Source organism: Bos javanicus, chromosome 22 (genome assembly GCF_032452875.1).
Source record: "Bos javanicus breed banteng chromosome 22, ARS-OSU_banteng_1.0, whole genome shotgun sequence".
In the NCBI taxonomy this organism is placed as follows: Eukaryota; Metazoa; Chordata; class Mammalia; order Artiodactyla; family Bovidae; genus Bos; species Bos javanicus.
The window spans coordinates 48340935-48357590 of record NC_083889.1 but is presented as its reverse complement, the minus strand read 5'-3'; the positions used below and the strand labels follow the sequence as shown (position 1 = coordinate 48357590).

The following is a 16656-nucleotide window of genomic DNA, read 5'->3' as shown; positions in this document are numbered from 1 at the left end:
GCGTACATAACAGATCTGTTCGACACAGAGAGGAAAGGGGACGACGGGGAGAATGGAGCAGCGGCACTGACATACTCGCACTACCGAGAGTAAAGCAGCAGCTCGAGTGAAGCTGCCGGGCACCTCAGGGAGCTAAGCCGGTGCCCGGTGCAGACCAGGAAGGGTGGACGGTGAGGCTGGGAGGCAGGCTCGAGAGAGAAGGGATACACGTGTACTTAGAGGATTCATACTGCTTTACTGCAGAAACTAACACAAGACTGTAAAGTAACTGGACTCCAATTCACAACTGAAAAAAAATGGGAGAAAATATTTGCAAACGAAGCAAAGGACAAAGAATTAATGTCAGAAATACACAAGGAGATCATGGAGCTCAGTATCCAAAAAGAAAAAAAACCAGGTCTAAAAATGGGAGGAAGACATAAGTAGACATCTCTCCAAAGAAGACAAACGGATAGCCAAGAAGCACATGAAAAGATGCTCAACATGACAAATTACTAGAGAAATCCAAATTCAAACTACAATGAGGCATCACCACACACCAATCCAAATGGCCATCATCAAAAAGAAACCTAAAAACAATAAATGCTGGAAAGGGTCTGGAGAAAAGGGTGCTCTCCTACAACTGTTGCTGAAAACGTAAACTGATACAGCCCATGCGGAGAACAGCATGCAGGGTCCTTAGAAACCACACACAGAACCACCCTATAATTCGATAATCTCATGATTCCACATACGCACTGAGAAAGCCATCATTCAAAACAAAACATGTACCCCAATATTCACTGCAGTGCAATTTGCAATAGCCAGTACATGGAAACATCCTGTCTATCACCAGATGAGTGGATAAGGAAATTGTGATACATATATACAGTGGAATATTACACAGCCATTAAAAAATGAAATTGGATCGCCTGTAGTGACAATGAACCCAGAGTATGTCAGACAGAGTGAAGTCAGTCAGAGAGAGAAACAAACACTGTATATTCACACACACAGGTGGGATGTGAAAAAAGGTATTCCACAAAGGTGGAATGTGGAATCTAGAGAAGAGGTATGAATGAATCCACTTTCAGGGCAGGAATACGAAACAAACAGAGGACGCATTTCTGGACACAGTGGTAGGAGACTGGGGGGCAAACTGAAGCCACGGTACTGACACGGGTAAGCTACCGCGCAGAAACTACACAGCTAATGGGAGCTCAACTCGGCGCACTGTGAAAACCAAGAGGCGTGGGATGGTGACAGTGGGCTCAAGAGGGGGGAAGCAGATGGACACTCACAACTGATTCACGCTGTTGCACTAATGCAATTATACTCCAACTGAAAAGAAGTAAAAATTTAAAAGTGATGTGGTACGTATATACAATGAAAAATTACTCAGTCACCAAATGGAACAAAATCAGGTCAGTTGTAGTGATGTAGATGCACCCAGAGTATGTCATACAGAGTGAAGTCAGTCAGAAATAGAAAAACAAGTATCGTATCAGTTCAGTTCAGTTCAGTTGCTCAGTCGTGTCCGACTCTTTGCAACCCCATGAACCACAGCACGCCAGGCCTCCCTGTCCATCACCAACTCCCGGAGTTTACCCAAACTCATATGCTTCGAATTGGTGATGCCATCCAGCCATCTCATCCTCTGTTGTCCCCTTCTCCTGCCCCCAATCACTCCCAGCATCAGGGTCTTTTCCAATGAGTCAACTCTTTGCACGTGGTGGCCAAAGTATTGGAGTTTCAGCCTCAGCATCAGTCCTTCCAAAGAACACCCAGGACTGGTCTCCTTTAGGATGGACTGGTTGGATCTCCTTGCAGTCCAAGGGACTCCCAAGAGTCTTCTCCAACACCACAGTTCAAAAGCATCAATTCTTTGGCGCTCAGCTTTCTTCAAAGACTAACTCTCACATCCATACATGATCACAAGAAAAACCATAGCCTTGACTAGACGGACCTTTGTTGGCAAAGTAATGTCTCTGCTTTTCAATATGCTGTCTAGGTTGGTCATAACTTTCCAAGGAGTAAGTGTCTTTTAATTTCATGGCTGCAATCATCATATGCAGTGATTTTGGAGCCAAAAAAATAAAGTCTGACACTGTTTCCACTGTTTCCCCATTTATTTCCCATAAAGTGATGGGACCAGATGCCAAGATCTTCGTTTTCTGAATGTTGAGCTTTACGCCAACTTTTTCACTCTCCTCTTTCACTTTCATCAAGAGACTTTTTAGTTCCTCTTCACCTTCTGCCATAAGGGTGGTGTCATCTGCATGTCTGAGGTTATTGATATTTCTCCTGTCAGTCTTGATTCCAGCTTGTGCTTCCTCCAGCCCAGCGTTTCTCATAGTAACATATCTAGGTGGAATCTAGAAAAGCAGAGCAAAAAAAAAAAAAGAAAAGAAAAGCAGTGCAGATGAAGCTACCTGCAGGGCAGGAACAGAGATGCGGACATGCACGATGGATGTGTGACAAGAGGAGGTGGGGCAGGTGGAAAGAGCAGCGCTGAGATGGATAAACTGCCGCGTGTACAGCAGACAGCCAGTGGGGAGCTGCCATATGACACAGGGAGCCCAGCTCGGGGCTCTGTGACAACCTACAGGGGTGAGATGCAGGCTCAAGAGGGAGGGAATATATGTGTGCTTTTAACTAAGCCATGCTGATGCATAGCATAAACCAACACAGCACGGTAAAGCATTTATCCCTCAACTAAAAATAAATTTTAAAAAGAGGTGGTACATATTTACAACAGAAGATTATAAGCCACAAAAAGAAGTAACTGTCACCTGGAGAGAGACTGATGGACACAGAGTTAGCAGAAAGAGTAAATTAAATCAGAAATAAAAGGAAATGTCATTTTTAACACATATGTGGAACCTAGAAAATGGTACAGATGAACCTATTATCAGAGCAAGAACAGAAACACAGTTGTAGAAAATGGACTTGTGGACACATTGGTGGAAGGAGAATGTGAAGAAGTGAGAGTAGCTCTGACATACATACGATACTCTGTGTAAAAGAGAGAGCTAGTGGAAGGCTGCTGGATATCACAGAAGCTCAGCTTCACGCTCTGTGATGACCCAGAGGGCGGGATGCTGAGGGTGGGAGGGAGGCTCAAGACAGGCAGACATATGTACGCTTTTAACCGACTGACACTGTTGTACAGCAAAAACAAACTCTGTAAAGCAATTATACTCTAACTGAAAACTAAAATAACAAAAGAATGAGAAAAAATATATGCAAATGTTATAACACACAAATGATTACTCTCCAAAATATACAAACAGCTCATGGAGCTCAATATTCAAAAAACAAACAACCTAAAAACAACATAAAAAATGGCCAAAAGACCTAATAGACATCTCTCTAAGTAGCAGAAGATACTAAGAAGAGGCAGTAAAATACACTGAAGACCTGTACAAAAAAGATCTTCACGACCCAGATAACCACGATGGTGTGGTCACTCACCCAGAGCCTAGACATCCTGGAATGCGAAGTCACATGGGCCTTAGGAAGCATCACTATGGACAAAGCTAATTGGGGTGATGGAATTCCAGCTGAGCTATTTCAAGTCCTGAAAGATCATGCTGTGAAAGTGCTGCACTCAATATGCCAGCAAATTTGGAAAATTCAGCAGTGGCCAGAGGACTGGACAAGGTCAGTTTTCATCCCAATCCCAAAGAAAGGCAATGCCAAAGAATGTTCAAACAACTGCACAATTGCACTCATCTCACACGCTAGCAAAGTAATGCTCAAAATTCTCCAAGCCAGGTTTCAACAGTACATGAACTGAGAACTTCCAGATGTTCAAGCTAGATTTAGAAAAGGTAGAGGAATCATAGATCAAATTGCCAACATCCACTGGATCACCAAAAGAGCAAGACAGTTCCAGAAAAACATCTACTTCTGCTTTATTGACTATGCCAAAGCCTTTGACTGTGTGGATCACAACAAACTGTGGAAAATTCTTTAAGAATTGGGAATACCAGACCACCTTACTTGCCTCCTGAAAAATCTGTATGCAGGTTCAAGAAGCAAGAGTTAGAACTGAACATGGAACAACAGATTGGTTCAAAATGGGGAAAGGAGTACGTCAAGGCTGTATACTGTCATCCTGCTTATTTAACTTCTATGCAGGGTACATCATGTGACATGCCGAGCTGGATGAAGCACAAGCTGGAATCAAGACTGCCAAGAGAAATATCAATAACCTCAGATATGCAGATGACACCACCCTTATGGCAGAAAGTGAAGAAGTAAAGAGTCTCTTGATGAAAGTGAAAGAGGAGAGTTTAAAAGTTGGCTTAAAACTCAACTTTCAGAAAACTAAGAGCCTGGCATCTGGTCCTATCACTTCATGGCAAATGGATGGGGAAACAATGGAAACAGTGATAGACTTTATTTTTCTGGGCTCCAAAATCATTGCACATGGTGACTGAAGCCACGAAATTAAAAGACGTTGCTCTTGGAAGAAATGTTATGACCAATGTAGACAGCGTATTACAAAGCAGAGACACTACTTTGCTGACAAAGATCTGTCTAGTCAAGGTTATGGTTTTTCTAGTAGTCATGTATGGATGTGAGAACTGGACTATAAAGAAAGCTGAGCGCTGAACAATTGATGCTTTTGAACTGTGGTGTTAGAGAAGATTCTTGGAGAAGGAAATCAAATCAGTCAATCCTAAAGGAAATCAGTCGTGAATATTCATGGGAAGGACTGAGGCTGAAGCTGAAACTCCAATAATTTGGCCACCTGATGCAAAGAACTGACTCACTGGAAAAAACCCTGATGCTGGGAAAAACTGAAGGCAGGAGGAGAAGGGGATGACAGAGGATGAGATGGTTGGATGGCATCACCGACTCAATGGACATGAGTTTGAGTAAACTCTGGGAGTTGGTGATAGTCAGGGAGGCCTGGTGTACTGCAGTCCATGGGGTCGCAAAGAGTCGGACATGACTGAGCGACTGAACTGACTGAAAGGAGACATACAGATGACCAAGAAGTAAATGAAATGATGCTCAAAACTACAATGAAGATATCTACACACAATAAATGCTGAAGAGGGTGTAGAAAAGAGAACCCTCTTGCATTGTTGATCAGAATGAAAACTGGGACAGCCACTATGGACAGTGGTATGCAGGTTACTCAAAAAACTATAAATAGAACTATCACAGCACCCAGCAATCCCACGACTGGGCATATAACGTGAGAAAAGCATAATTCAAAAGGACACATGTATCCCAATACTCACTGCTAAAGTATTCACAATAGCCAGGATGTGGAAATAACCTAATTGTCTATGTGAAGTGAAAGTGTCAGTCGCTCATTCTTGTCCAACTCTGTGCAAACCCCATGGACTGTAGCCCGCCAGGCTCCTCTGTCCATGGAATTCTCCAGGCAAGAATATGGGAGTGGCTTGCCGTGCCCTGTTCCAGGGGATCTTCCCAACCCAGGGTTTGAACCAAAGTCTCTTGCATTGCAGGATGATTTTTTTTTTTAATCATCTGAGCCATCAGGAAACACCAATGGATAAAGAAGTTGTGGTACATATACAGAATGGTATATTACTCACTCATAAAAAGGAAGGAAATTGGGTCACTTGTCGTGATCTAGATGAACCTAGTGTACATCATAAAGACTGAGGTAAGTCACAAAGAGAAAAGCAAATATCATATATTAACACACATAACTGGAATCTAGAGAAGTGGTACAGATGAATCTACATGCTGGGCAGGAAGAGAGACGTAGAGAATCAGTGGGGAGGAGAGCGTGGAGTGAACTGAAGGAGCAGCGCTGACAGGGATGAACCACCATGCATTAAACAGAGCTCTATGGGAGCCGCTGTACAACACAGGAAGCGCGGCGCGGCTCTGTGATGGCCCAGTGTTCTGAGAGTCAGGGGCGCGGGAGGGAGGCTCCAGAGGGAGGAGACGTGCACTTATGGCTGGTTCACGCCGATGCACAGCAGAATCCAGCACAACACTGGGGAGTAATTATCCTCCAATTAAAAATAAATTAAAAACTGTGGTATGTATATACAGTGGAATATTATTCATAAAAAGGAAGGAAACTGGGTCATTTGTAGAGATGTGGATAGACCTATGTTGTTATACAGAGTGAATAAATCAGAAAGAGAATAAAATATAGTACATGAACACATATATGTGGAATCTAGAAATAGATTTCAATCTATGTGCAGGGCAAGAACAGATCTGCCAATGTACAGACAGGTGACACAGGAGAGAAGCAGAGGGTGTGGCGAGTTGAGAGACAAGCAGTGACACATAAACACCACCAAGTGTGAAGTAGAGAGCTTGAGGGAAACTCCAATATACCACAGGGAGGTCAGCTTGGTGTCCTGTGAAGATCAAGAGGTTAGAATGGTAAGGGTGGGAGACAGGCTTAAGAGGCAAGAGACAGATGTTTATTTATAGCTGATGCATATTGTTGTACAGCAGAAACCAACAAAACGTTGTGAAGCAACTGGACTCTAGCTGAAAACTGAAAAAAAAAAAAAAAAAAAAAGAGGGGTGGACTATTTGGAAATGAAGCAACGGACAAAGAATCAATGTCTAAAACACACAAGGAGATCGTGGAGCTCAATATCCAAAAAACAACCAGATCTAAAAATGGGAGGAAGACCAAAGTAGACATCTCTCCAAAAAAGACAGATAGCTGACAAGCACATGAAAAGATACTCAACATTATAGATTATTAGAGATATGCAAGTTAAAACTACAATGAGGTACCACACGTTATGAGTCAGAATGGCCCATCACCAAAGGAAAAAAAAAATCCACTAATAATAAATGCTGAAGAAGGTGTGGAGAGAAGGGTACCCTCTTGCACTGTGGCTGGGAATGTAAACTGATATAATCAATATGGAGGTTCCTTAAAAAACTACAACTAGATCCACAATATGATCCAGAAATCCCACGACTGAGCATATATCCTGAGAAAGTCATAATTAAAAATGACACTTGTACCCCAATGTTCACTGCAGTATGGGTTATAAGCCAGGACATGGAAACAATCTCAACGTCTATCAACAGATGACTGGATAAAGAAATTGTGGTACATACACACAGTGGAATGTCACACAGCTATTAAAAGGAATAAACTGGATCGCTTGTAATTTTGTAGATGCACCTAGAGTATGTCATACAGAGTGAAGTCAAACAGAGAAACAAATATCATATATTAAGACACATATGTGGAATCTAGAAAAAAGGTATAGATGAACCTATTTGCAAGGCAGGAATAAGGACGAAGAAAGACAACAAATTTGTCCACACGGTGAGGGAAGAAGAGGGTGGGGTGAATGGGAAGGGTAGCTAGCACTGATATGGATAAACTATCACGTGAAAAATATTGATATGGATAAACTATCACGTAAAAAATACACAGCTAATGAGAGGCTGCCGGATAACACACAGTCAGCTTGGTATATTGTGAAAACCAAAGGGGTGGGATGGTGACGGTGGGAGGGAGGGTCATGAAAGAGGGGATACATATATATATGCTTATAGTTGACTCACCTTGTTCTATAGCAGAAACTAATAACACTGGAAAGCAATTCTACACCAACTGAAAACAAATACATTAAAAAAAAACGAAGTGGTGTGTATGTGTTTATATATACATATGTATGTGCAAAGGAAAATTATTCAGCCACAAAAAGGAACAAAATTGGTGTACTTTGTAGAAATATGGACCTAGAGTTGTCACACAGAGTGAAGTCAGTCCAAAAAGACAAAAGGAAATATCGTATCTTAATACTTATATGGGGTATCCAGAAAAATGATACAGAAGAACCTATTTTCAGGGCAGGAATAGAGCTGCAGATGTAGAGAAGGAACTTGTCGAAACAGTCCAGGAAGGAGAGGGTGGGGTTAATTGAGCAACTAGCCTTGACATATATACACTGTCATGTATAATATAGAAATCTAGTGGGGAGCTGCTGTACAACCAATGGAACTCAGTTCTCTGCTGTGTGATGACCTAGATGGGTGGGATTGGGAATGGGGTGGGAGGGAGAAGCCAGAGGGTAGATATAGATATATCTATATGATTCTCGTTGATGTGCAGCAGAAAGCAACACAACACTGGCAAGCAATTATTCTCCAATTCAAAATAAATTTTAAAAACGTGGTATGTATATACAATGGAATATCATTTAACCATAAAAACAAAGGAAACTGGATCATGTATAGAGATGTGGATAGACTTAGTGCTGTCATACGGAGTGAATAAATCAAAAGAGAAAAAATATCATAGATGACACATATATGTGGACTCTAGAAGTAGTGTTATAGATGAACCTATCTACAGGGCAGAAATAGAGCCACAGGTGTAGAGAGTGGGCATGTGAACACGCTCCAGGAAGGAGTGGGTGGGCAAGCTGACAGAGGGGCACTGACATCTGCACACTCCTTGTGTGAAACAGACAGCTAGCGGGAAGCTGCCAGGCATCCCAGGAAGCTCAGCTCGGTGCTTCGGGAAGATCAAGAGGGGTGGGACGGTGAGTCTCTTGGGAGACTCAAGATGGGGAGATGTATGTACACTTACGGCTGACTGACACTGGTGTACAGCAGAAACTAATTACACTGTAGTTACTTTTCCATTGAAAAGTAAAAGAAAAAAAAAAGAATGGGGGAAAATATTTTCAGATGATAAAACAAATACTCTCCAAAATATAAGAACAGCTCGTGGAGCTCAATATCCAAAAAACAAACCAAAAAACCTAAACAGACACCTCGCAAAGTAGATATACAGATGGCCGAGAAGCAGATGTGAAGATGCTCATCATGAATTATTAGAGAAATGCAAGTCAAAACTACAGTGAGCTATCACCTCACACCTGTCACCTTGGCCATCACCTAGAAATCTACACAATAAATGCTGCAGAGGGTGTGGAGACGAGAACCCTCTCACACTGTTAGCAGGAATGTGAACTGGTATAGCCACCATGGAGAATGGTATGGAGATTCCTTAAAAGACTATAAAAAGAACTGTCATAGCACTCATCCGCCCAACGACTGGGCATACACCCTAGAAAAGCATAATTCAAAAGGACACATGTATCCCAGTGTTCAATGCAGCAGCATTTACAACAGCCAGGATGTGGGAAGAACCTGTCTAGGGAAACACGAATGGATAAAGCAGCTGTGGTACAAATACAGAAATGAATACTACTCAGCCACAGAAAGGAAGGAAACTGGGTCACTTGTAGATGAATCTAGTGTACATCATAAAGAGTGAAGTAAATCAGAAAAACAAATATCATATTTTAACATATACTTGGAATCTAGAACACCAGTACAGATGAACGTACTTGCAGGGCAGGAATCGTGACACAGACAGAGAACAAATTTGTAGACACAGCAGGGAAGGAGCGGGTAGAGTGAGCTGAAAGAAGAGTGAAATGAATCAACTACCACGCGGACGACAGACAGCTGGCGGGAAGCTGCTGGGCAACGCTCTGTGAATACCTAGAGGGGTGAGACGGAGGCTCAAGAGGGAAGGGATGTACGCGTACTTACAGCTGATTCACACTGATGTAAACAGAAGCCAACACAACACTGGAAACCAATTATCCTCCAATTTAAAAAAAAGATGTCTTACATATACAGACAATGGAATACTGCTCAGCAGTAAAATGGAACAAAACTGGGTCACCTGTCGGGATGTGGATGGGTCCAGAGTTGTACAGAGTGAAATAAGTCAGGTAAAACAACAGATACTGTGGATTAACACACATATATATGGAAGCTGGAAAAATGTTACAGATGATCCCATCTGTAGAGCCGGAACAGAGACGCTGAGGTAGAGAGCAGACTCGCGGACACAGCAAGACGAACTGAGAGAGGAACACTGACACATGCACACTGCCATGCGGACCGTGGATAGCTAGCGGGCAGCTGCGGTATCACACGGGGGCCCAGCTTAGTGGGCGGCGAGGATCGAAAGGGGTGGGATAGTGAGAGTGGGAGGGAGACTCAATACACATGGTGTGTGTGTGTGTGTATCTATCTTTATATCTGATTCACATTGTCTTATAGCAGAAACCAATGCAACACTGTAAAGCAGCTGTCCTTCAAAAATATAAATTAAAAAAAAAAAAGATGTGGTACATATAAACAATGGAACATTACTAAGCCATAAAAAGGAACATAATAGTGTCATTTCAGAGATGTGCATGGACCAAGAGCTGTCAGAGACGGTTAAGTAAGTCAGAAAGACAAAGGAAATGTCGTATGTTAACACATATATGTGGAATCTGGAAAATGGTACAGAGGAACCTTTTATCTGGGCAGGAAGAGAAACACAGTTGTAGAGAATGGCCTTTGTGGACACGCCAGCGGAAGGCGAGAGTGAAGCACTGAGAGAGCAGTGCCGACACAGCCACCCTGTGTGAAGCAGATGCTGGGGGGAGGCTGCTGCACAGCGCGGGCGGCCAGCTCGCTGAGCTGCAACGACCAGGCGGGGTGGAACGGGACACGGAGGGGAAGCTCCGCACAGAGCGGACAGAGGCACACTCACAGCTGATTCACACTGTTGCACAGGAGAAACTAACAACACTGTAGGGCAATTATACTCCAATGAAAACTAACAATATCAAAAAAAAAGAACGGCAGAAAACATTTGCAAACTAAATAACAAAGGGTTAATCTCCAAAATACACAAACAGCTCATTGAGCTCAATATTGAAAAAAACAATCCAATCAAAAAATGGCCAAAAGATCTAAATAGACAGCTCTCCAAAGAAGACACACAGTTGGCCAAGAAGCACATGAAAAGATGCTCAACATCACTAATTATTAAAGAAATGCAAATCAAAACTACCATATGGTATCACCTCACACCAGTCAAAATGACCATCATCAAAAAATCTACACACAATAAATGCTGCAGAGGGTGTGGAAAAAAAGGGAATCTTCTTGCACTGTTGCGGGGATGCAAACTGGTATAGCCACTATGGAGAATGGTATGGAGGTTCCTTAAAAAACTACAAATAGAACTACCATACCACCAGGAATCCCATGCCTGGGCATATACCCTGAGAAAACCATAGTTCAGAATAACACATGTATCCAGATATTCACTGCAGTGGTATTGGTAACAGCCAGAATGTGGAGACCTAATTGTTTCTGGAAAGATGAAGAGGTATACATACATACATACAATGTATATATTGTGTATACACACACATATACACAATGTATATACATACACACCATATATACAATGTATATACACATACACACAATGGAACGCTCAGCTGTGCCTGACTCTCTGCTCCCTATGGGCTGCAGCCCACCAGGCTTCTCTGCAGGTGCAATCTTTCAGGCAAGAACACTGGAGCAGGTTGCCATTTCCTCCTGCAGGAGATCTTCCTGACCCCGGGTGGAACCCGCATCTCTTGGGTCGCCTACACTGGCAGGTGGATTCTTTTACCACTGCACCACCTGGGAAGTGGCACCACCACTAAACAGAATGAAACAGGGTCCTCCGTAGAGAGGTGGACGGATCTAACGTCTGTCATACAGAGTGAAGTAAGTCACAAAGAAAAAAACAAATCCCGTGTAGTGAGACATACATGTGGAATCTAGAAAAATGGTAGTGTGTGTGTGTGTGTGTGTGTGTGTGTGTTAGTCGCTCAGTTGTTTCCAACTCTTTGTGAGCCCATGGACCATAGCCTGCCAGGCTCCTCCATCCATGGAACTCTCCGGGCAAGAATACTGGAGTGAGTAGCCATTCCCTTCTCCAGGGGATCTTCCCTGCCCAGAAAAATGGTAGAGATGAAGCTATTTTCAGCAACAGAGACGCAATGCAGAGAAGAAACATGTGGACACATGTGGGAAGGGAAGTGGGGGACGAACTGGAGATTAGGATTGGCATACATATACTACCACATGTGAAACGGATGGGCAGGGGGAACCTCCTGTGTGGCACAGGGATCTCAGCTCTGAGATGACACATTTGGGTGCGATGTGGGTGGAGGTGGGAGGAAGGTCCATGATGGAGGGGATAAATGTATACACATAGCCGATTCACGTTGTTCAGCAGAAACTAGCACAGCATTGTTAAGCATTATATGCCAATAGGAAAAAAAAAGATTGAGGAGTGACAAAGGGGGAGTGAAACCGAGCAGGATCTTGTGGGGGTTCTGAGCAGGGAATCATTTCTGTCCCCCGTTTCTTGTTTGGAGGGAAGAGACTCCAGCCTGCATGACCTTCTCTGATTTCTAAAGAGAGATTCAAACAGTCACTTGCTGGGAAGGAAAAGGATGCAGAGATGGGAGGAACAGCCAAGAAACCACCTGAAGCAAGATTTGAGGAACCAGAGAAACTCATCAAGAGTAGGAGACCAGGGCTTTCCTGGTGGTCCAGTGGTTAAGAATTCCAGGGTTCGACCCCTTATTGGGGAACTAAGATCCCACATGTCTTGGAGCAACTAAGGCCGTGTGCCCCAAATACTGAAGCCTGGGCACCACAACTAGAGTCCATTTGCCTGAACAAAATATCCCACGTGACGCAACTAAGGCCCAATGCTGCCAAATAAATAAATAAGAAGAGCGCAGGCCCTGCACACACCCTAATCTTCACAGGAACTCCAGTCTTGAGCCATTGTTATAAAAATTCCTCAGTGATTCCTCCCATGTTGGGAGATTGTATTTCGATGCAGGAACCTGCTGGAAGCTTGCCTGGCAAAGCAACAAGGCTAATCTTTTCTGCTTCACCCAGAACTGTCTCCGAGATTTGATTTGGCACCAGTGCACAGAGGCTGAATTCTCAGCATCACCTCGAGCCACAGATCATTGCTAATGACGACAGGGGGACGTGTGTGATGGGTTCTGGGCCACTGACCAGGCTGTTCCCCTCTGAGGACACAATAATAGCCACCCAATGCCCTGGCTACTCCCAGGGGGCTGAGGAGTCCTGGACTTGTTTGCCTTAGTTTCCCCATCTGTGCACTGCGGGAGGTGGATGAGGAAAGGGCACGGGCTTTGAGGTCACAGAGAAAACCAAGCCCTCTCTCTCTGGCTTGTGACCTCAGGAAAATCACCTCACCTTACTGTTTGGGCCTCAGTTTCCTTGTCTCTAAAGGGGAAATAAAAATTGTATCAAACTGCAGAATAAATAGGAGGGTCCCACAGAACATGCTCTGGGCAGCATTCTTGCCTGGACCCTCAACAAATGTAGGATTAAATAGGCAATGCCCCTGTGGAGCCCATACCTCCTGTCCTCAATTGCCCTCAAGGAAACAGGGTTTGCAGGGGGTCAGGGGGGAGCAGGCAGGACTAGGTGCACACACAGGGTGCCTTTTGGGGCCTCCAGATGGCCCCATTCCTGAGACCTCTAGCCCATGGCTGAGGCCCAAACAGCCCAGGCCTCCAGGGAATTAATTTGTCTCAGAAACAACCAGCTGTGGTTCGAAGCAGAAGCCTGTGGCCATGCAACAGATATTCACCTTGGAGGCCCCTAAGGAACACGGTCTCCACCCCCATCCCCCTTCCTTTGGAGCCCAGCACAGTGCATGGGTGGGGGAACAGGTGAGGCTGGTTCCTCTGGTGGCCCTGGGGCCCGGCAGAGCAGCCCCTCCAGACTCGTGGGTGCAGATGGAACACTCCTCACCTGGGTGCACAGGAGATCCAGCTGCCTGCAGCTCTCTTGGAAGCTAAGTGCTTCTGCAACATCCCTTCCCAACAGTCCCAAGTTCCTGGGTGTCAACTGTGACTCTCAGTTCAAAGTCTAGTAGTTCCCCAGGAGGGGAGAGGTCTGCTTGGCAGTGCAACCCCTTGCTGGCACTGACTTCTGGCCAAATCCAAGCTTTCACCTCTGCCCCAGAGGATGTTCCCAGGGATGGACAATCCTCCCAGGAACAAAGAAGGATGGGGAAGCAGCCCACAGACTAAGCCTCCTGAGGCCCAGCTTCTACACTGAGAACACCATAGGTCTGGGGCCCACAAGGTCCCAGTTTCTTCCACAAGGCTGCAGTGGTGCAGAGACAGGGGAGGATACACGCTTCCCCTTGTACCAGCCCCCCAGGCTCACTGGTCTCACTGCACAGCGCCCAGCTTCCTGGCCACCTCTTCCCCATGGCAGCCATGAGACCCACTCATGGGGGCCATTCTCCTGCTGCTTCTGGATCCTCAACATTTTTGGCACCAGGGATAATTTTTTCATGGACAGGTTGGGGGTGGAGGGGATGGTTTCGAGATGATTCAAGCACATTACCTCTACTGTGTACTTGATTTCTATTACTACATCAGCTCCACCTCAGATCATCAGGCATTACATCCAGGAGACTGTGGACCCCTGCCTTAGAGCCTCCCCTTGCTCAGTCTCCACTCCAATTCCATGAAGTGGTCACATTTATTCCTCCATCATCCAGATGAAGAAATCAGAGTTTAGGGAGATAAAGTCACTTATTCCAACCCATCTAGCAATAGGCCATGGAGCTGAGATTTAAATTCAGGTTACCCCACCTGTCTCAATCACTGTGCCCCTTGGCCTAGCCTTCCTGTGTTGCCACATTGAGGCCAGGGTTGAGGGGGGAAGGGGGGGCTTGCCTGGGACCTGGCTCCCTGACAAAGTTTTGCCCACAGGCATCAGCATGCCTCTGGGGCTTCCCCGGTGGCTCAGCGGTAAAGAAACCACTTGCAATGCAGGAGACTAGGAGACACGGGTTTGATCCCTACCTGGGTTGGGAAGATCCCCTGGAGGAGGGAATGGCAACCCACTCCAATATTCTTGCCTGGGAAATCCCATAGACAGAGGAGCCTGGCGGGCTAGTCCATGGGGTCACAAAGAGTCATAAGTGACTGAGCAGGATCAGCATGCCTCAATGTCCAGAATCGCTCCCCAGAAAAAACAGCCAGAAAGGGAGAGTTAGGAATGAGGTGTGTAAGTCTGGTTCATCCTGGCACTCACCAGGGCAACTTGGAAATGACCTTGTCCTTATCACATCAAGAGGAGCTTGGGGGTCTATGAGAAGATGTGAAGATTCAGGTAGGCCCTGGAGAACTAAAGCCCACTAGACCTCCCTCTGTCTCTGTGCCACACACACAAAACAGGCTTCTCAGGCGGCTGTACAGAAGGTCTTCTCCGAGGCGCAGAGCAAAGACATCTCCGCACACAGCACCCCAGGAGTGTTCTGTCCAGGAAGGGGTAAGGTAGGGACCTTCCTCAGAGAAGGCCAAGGACTTCAAAACCACCGTTTCTCAGGGGTCTTGTTCTGCCTCAGCTTCTGAAGAGGTGAGTCCTGTCCACCCAGCACTCCCGGGTCTCCACACTGCTGGAGCGGAAGCCTCGGTTCAGTTACTTGGAATCTTCCAGACAGGACCACGTTTGTCCTTCAGACAACAAAAGCCGCGTCACTCCTGGGGGGAGGGGGCTCCTCCGGAAGCTCCCCTGTCCCTTCTTGGCCTCTTTCCCAGTCACCGCCACAACTCTGAGACAGGGGCCCCGGCAGGACTGTTTTCCGACGTAGGACACCGAGGGTCCGCGAGGGAGAGGCTCGCTGAGCGCCACCCGGCTGGCCAGAGATAGAGCCCGGAGCCAACGACATCTGTCCGCTGCAGCGGCAGGGCTCCCGACACCAGGACAAACCTCCAGCCCTCTCCGCCCTCTGGCCTCACCGGGGCCTCATCTGCCCGTTTCGCCGAGGGAGAGAGGACAGAGGAGAAAGTGCCCTGACCGAGGGAGCAACAACTCTTCTGGATTCCAGGGGGCTGGGACGACTTGGTGTTGTTTCTCAACCACGCCTTCTCCTCCTAGACAGAGACCGCCGGACTCTAGAGGCGGCCGAAGAGTGCAGTCAGCATCTTTGGGTCGAGAGTCCCTCCGAGTCCGCTCCGTCCAGCGCCGCCGGCTGGTTGGCTTTGTCCCCAGTACTCCCGCCCCAACTAAGGGCCCCGAAGAGAACAAGGGGTCGGGGGTGTTTCCGCTTCGGTGGGACTCTGAGAAAAGACGGCGGGGTCCCGCCTTCCGGCGGCCGCTCCAGGAACCCCGGAGCTACTGAGAACCAGCGGAGGAACAAACCTCGCGCGCGCCCGCCCGCCCGCCTCCAAGCGTCCCCAGGACCACCCGCCCGAGTCTCCCGAAGGGCAGCCGGGCCTTGGGGCTCAGGAGCTCAGGCGAGCCCCACCACCGCGCTTCCCCCGAGGAGCGGCGAGTCCCGGACGACTCGCAAGCGGTGCTCTGGAGCTTGCCGCCGCTCGGACTACACCCCCGACGCTCCTCCCGCTCGGGCTCACTTACCGTGCACCAGTCTCCGCATGTCTTGGTACCGAGCCCACAGGTGTGCGCTGGGCTCGGCGGCGCCGCCGGCCGGCGCCGGGGCGGGCGCGGAGCGCGGGGCGCCCGGGCAGTGGGCGCCGGGACCCGGGGGGCCGCAACCTGGGCAGGAGGGCGAGGACGAGGCGGCTCGCGGCCCGCCGTGATCTCGGCGCGGCACCCAGCGCCGAGCGGCCGCCCGCAGCCCCGCACCCGCCATGCCCGCTGCGCGCAGCCCGCGCAGCCCTTGGCCCTCAGGCCAGTCCGCCGCCCCTCCGACTGCGGGCCCGCCACGGTGGCCTCGTGCTCCCTCACGGCGGCCGGCCAATGGGCGCGGCGCGCGGAGCCCGTCCGCCAATGGGCGCGCCTCTCGGCCCCGGCGGGGCGGGA

The 16656-nt window shown here is 47.2% G+C and overlaps 1 protein-coding gene across 2 annotated transcripts in view; it reads right to left on the bottom strand.

Moving 5' to 3' along the window:
• Window positions 1-16547, bottom strand: part of NT5DC2 (5'-nucleotidase domain containing 2) — a 51625-nt gene extending 35078 nt beyond the window's left edge. Inside the window, exon 1 of one of the 2 annotated variants that reach the window (XM_061396779.1) lies at window positions 16252-16547. In XM_061396779.1, coding sequence (XP_061252763.1) covers window positions 16252-16486 — 235 coding nt within the window. In that variant the 5' untranslated portion in view covers window positions 16487-16547. The remainder of the gene's footprint in view (window positions 1-16251) is intronic. The other variant, XM_061396778.1, reaches the window with a different exon arrangement.
• Window positions 16548-16656: the final 109 nt, after the last annotated feature.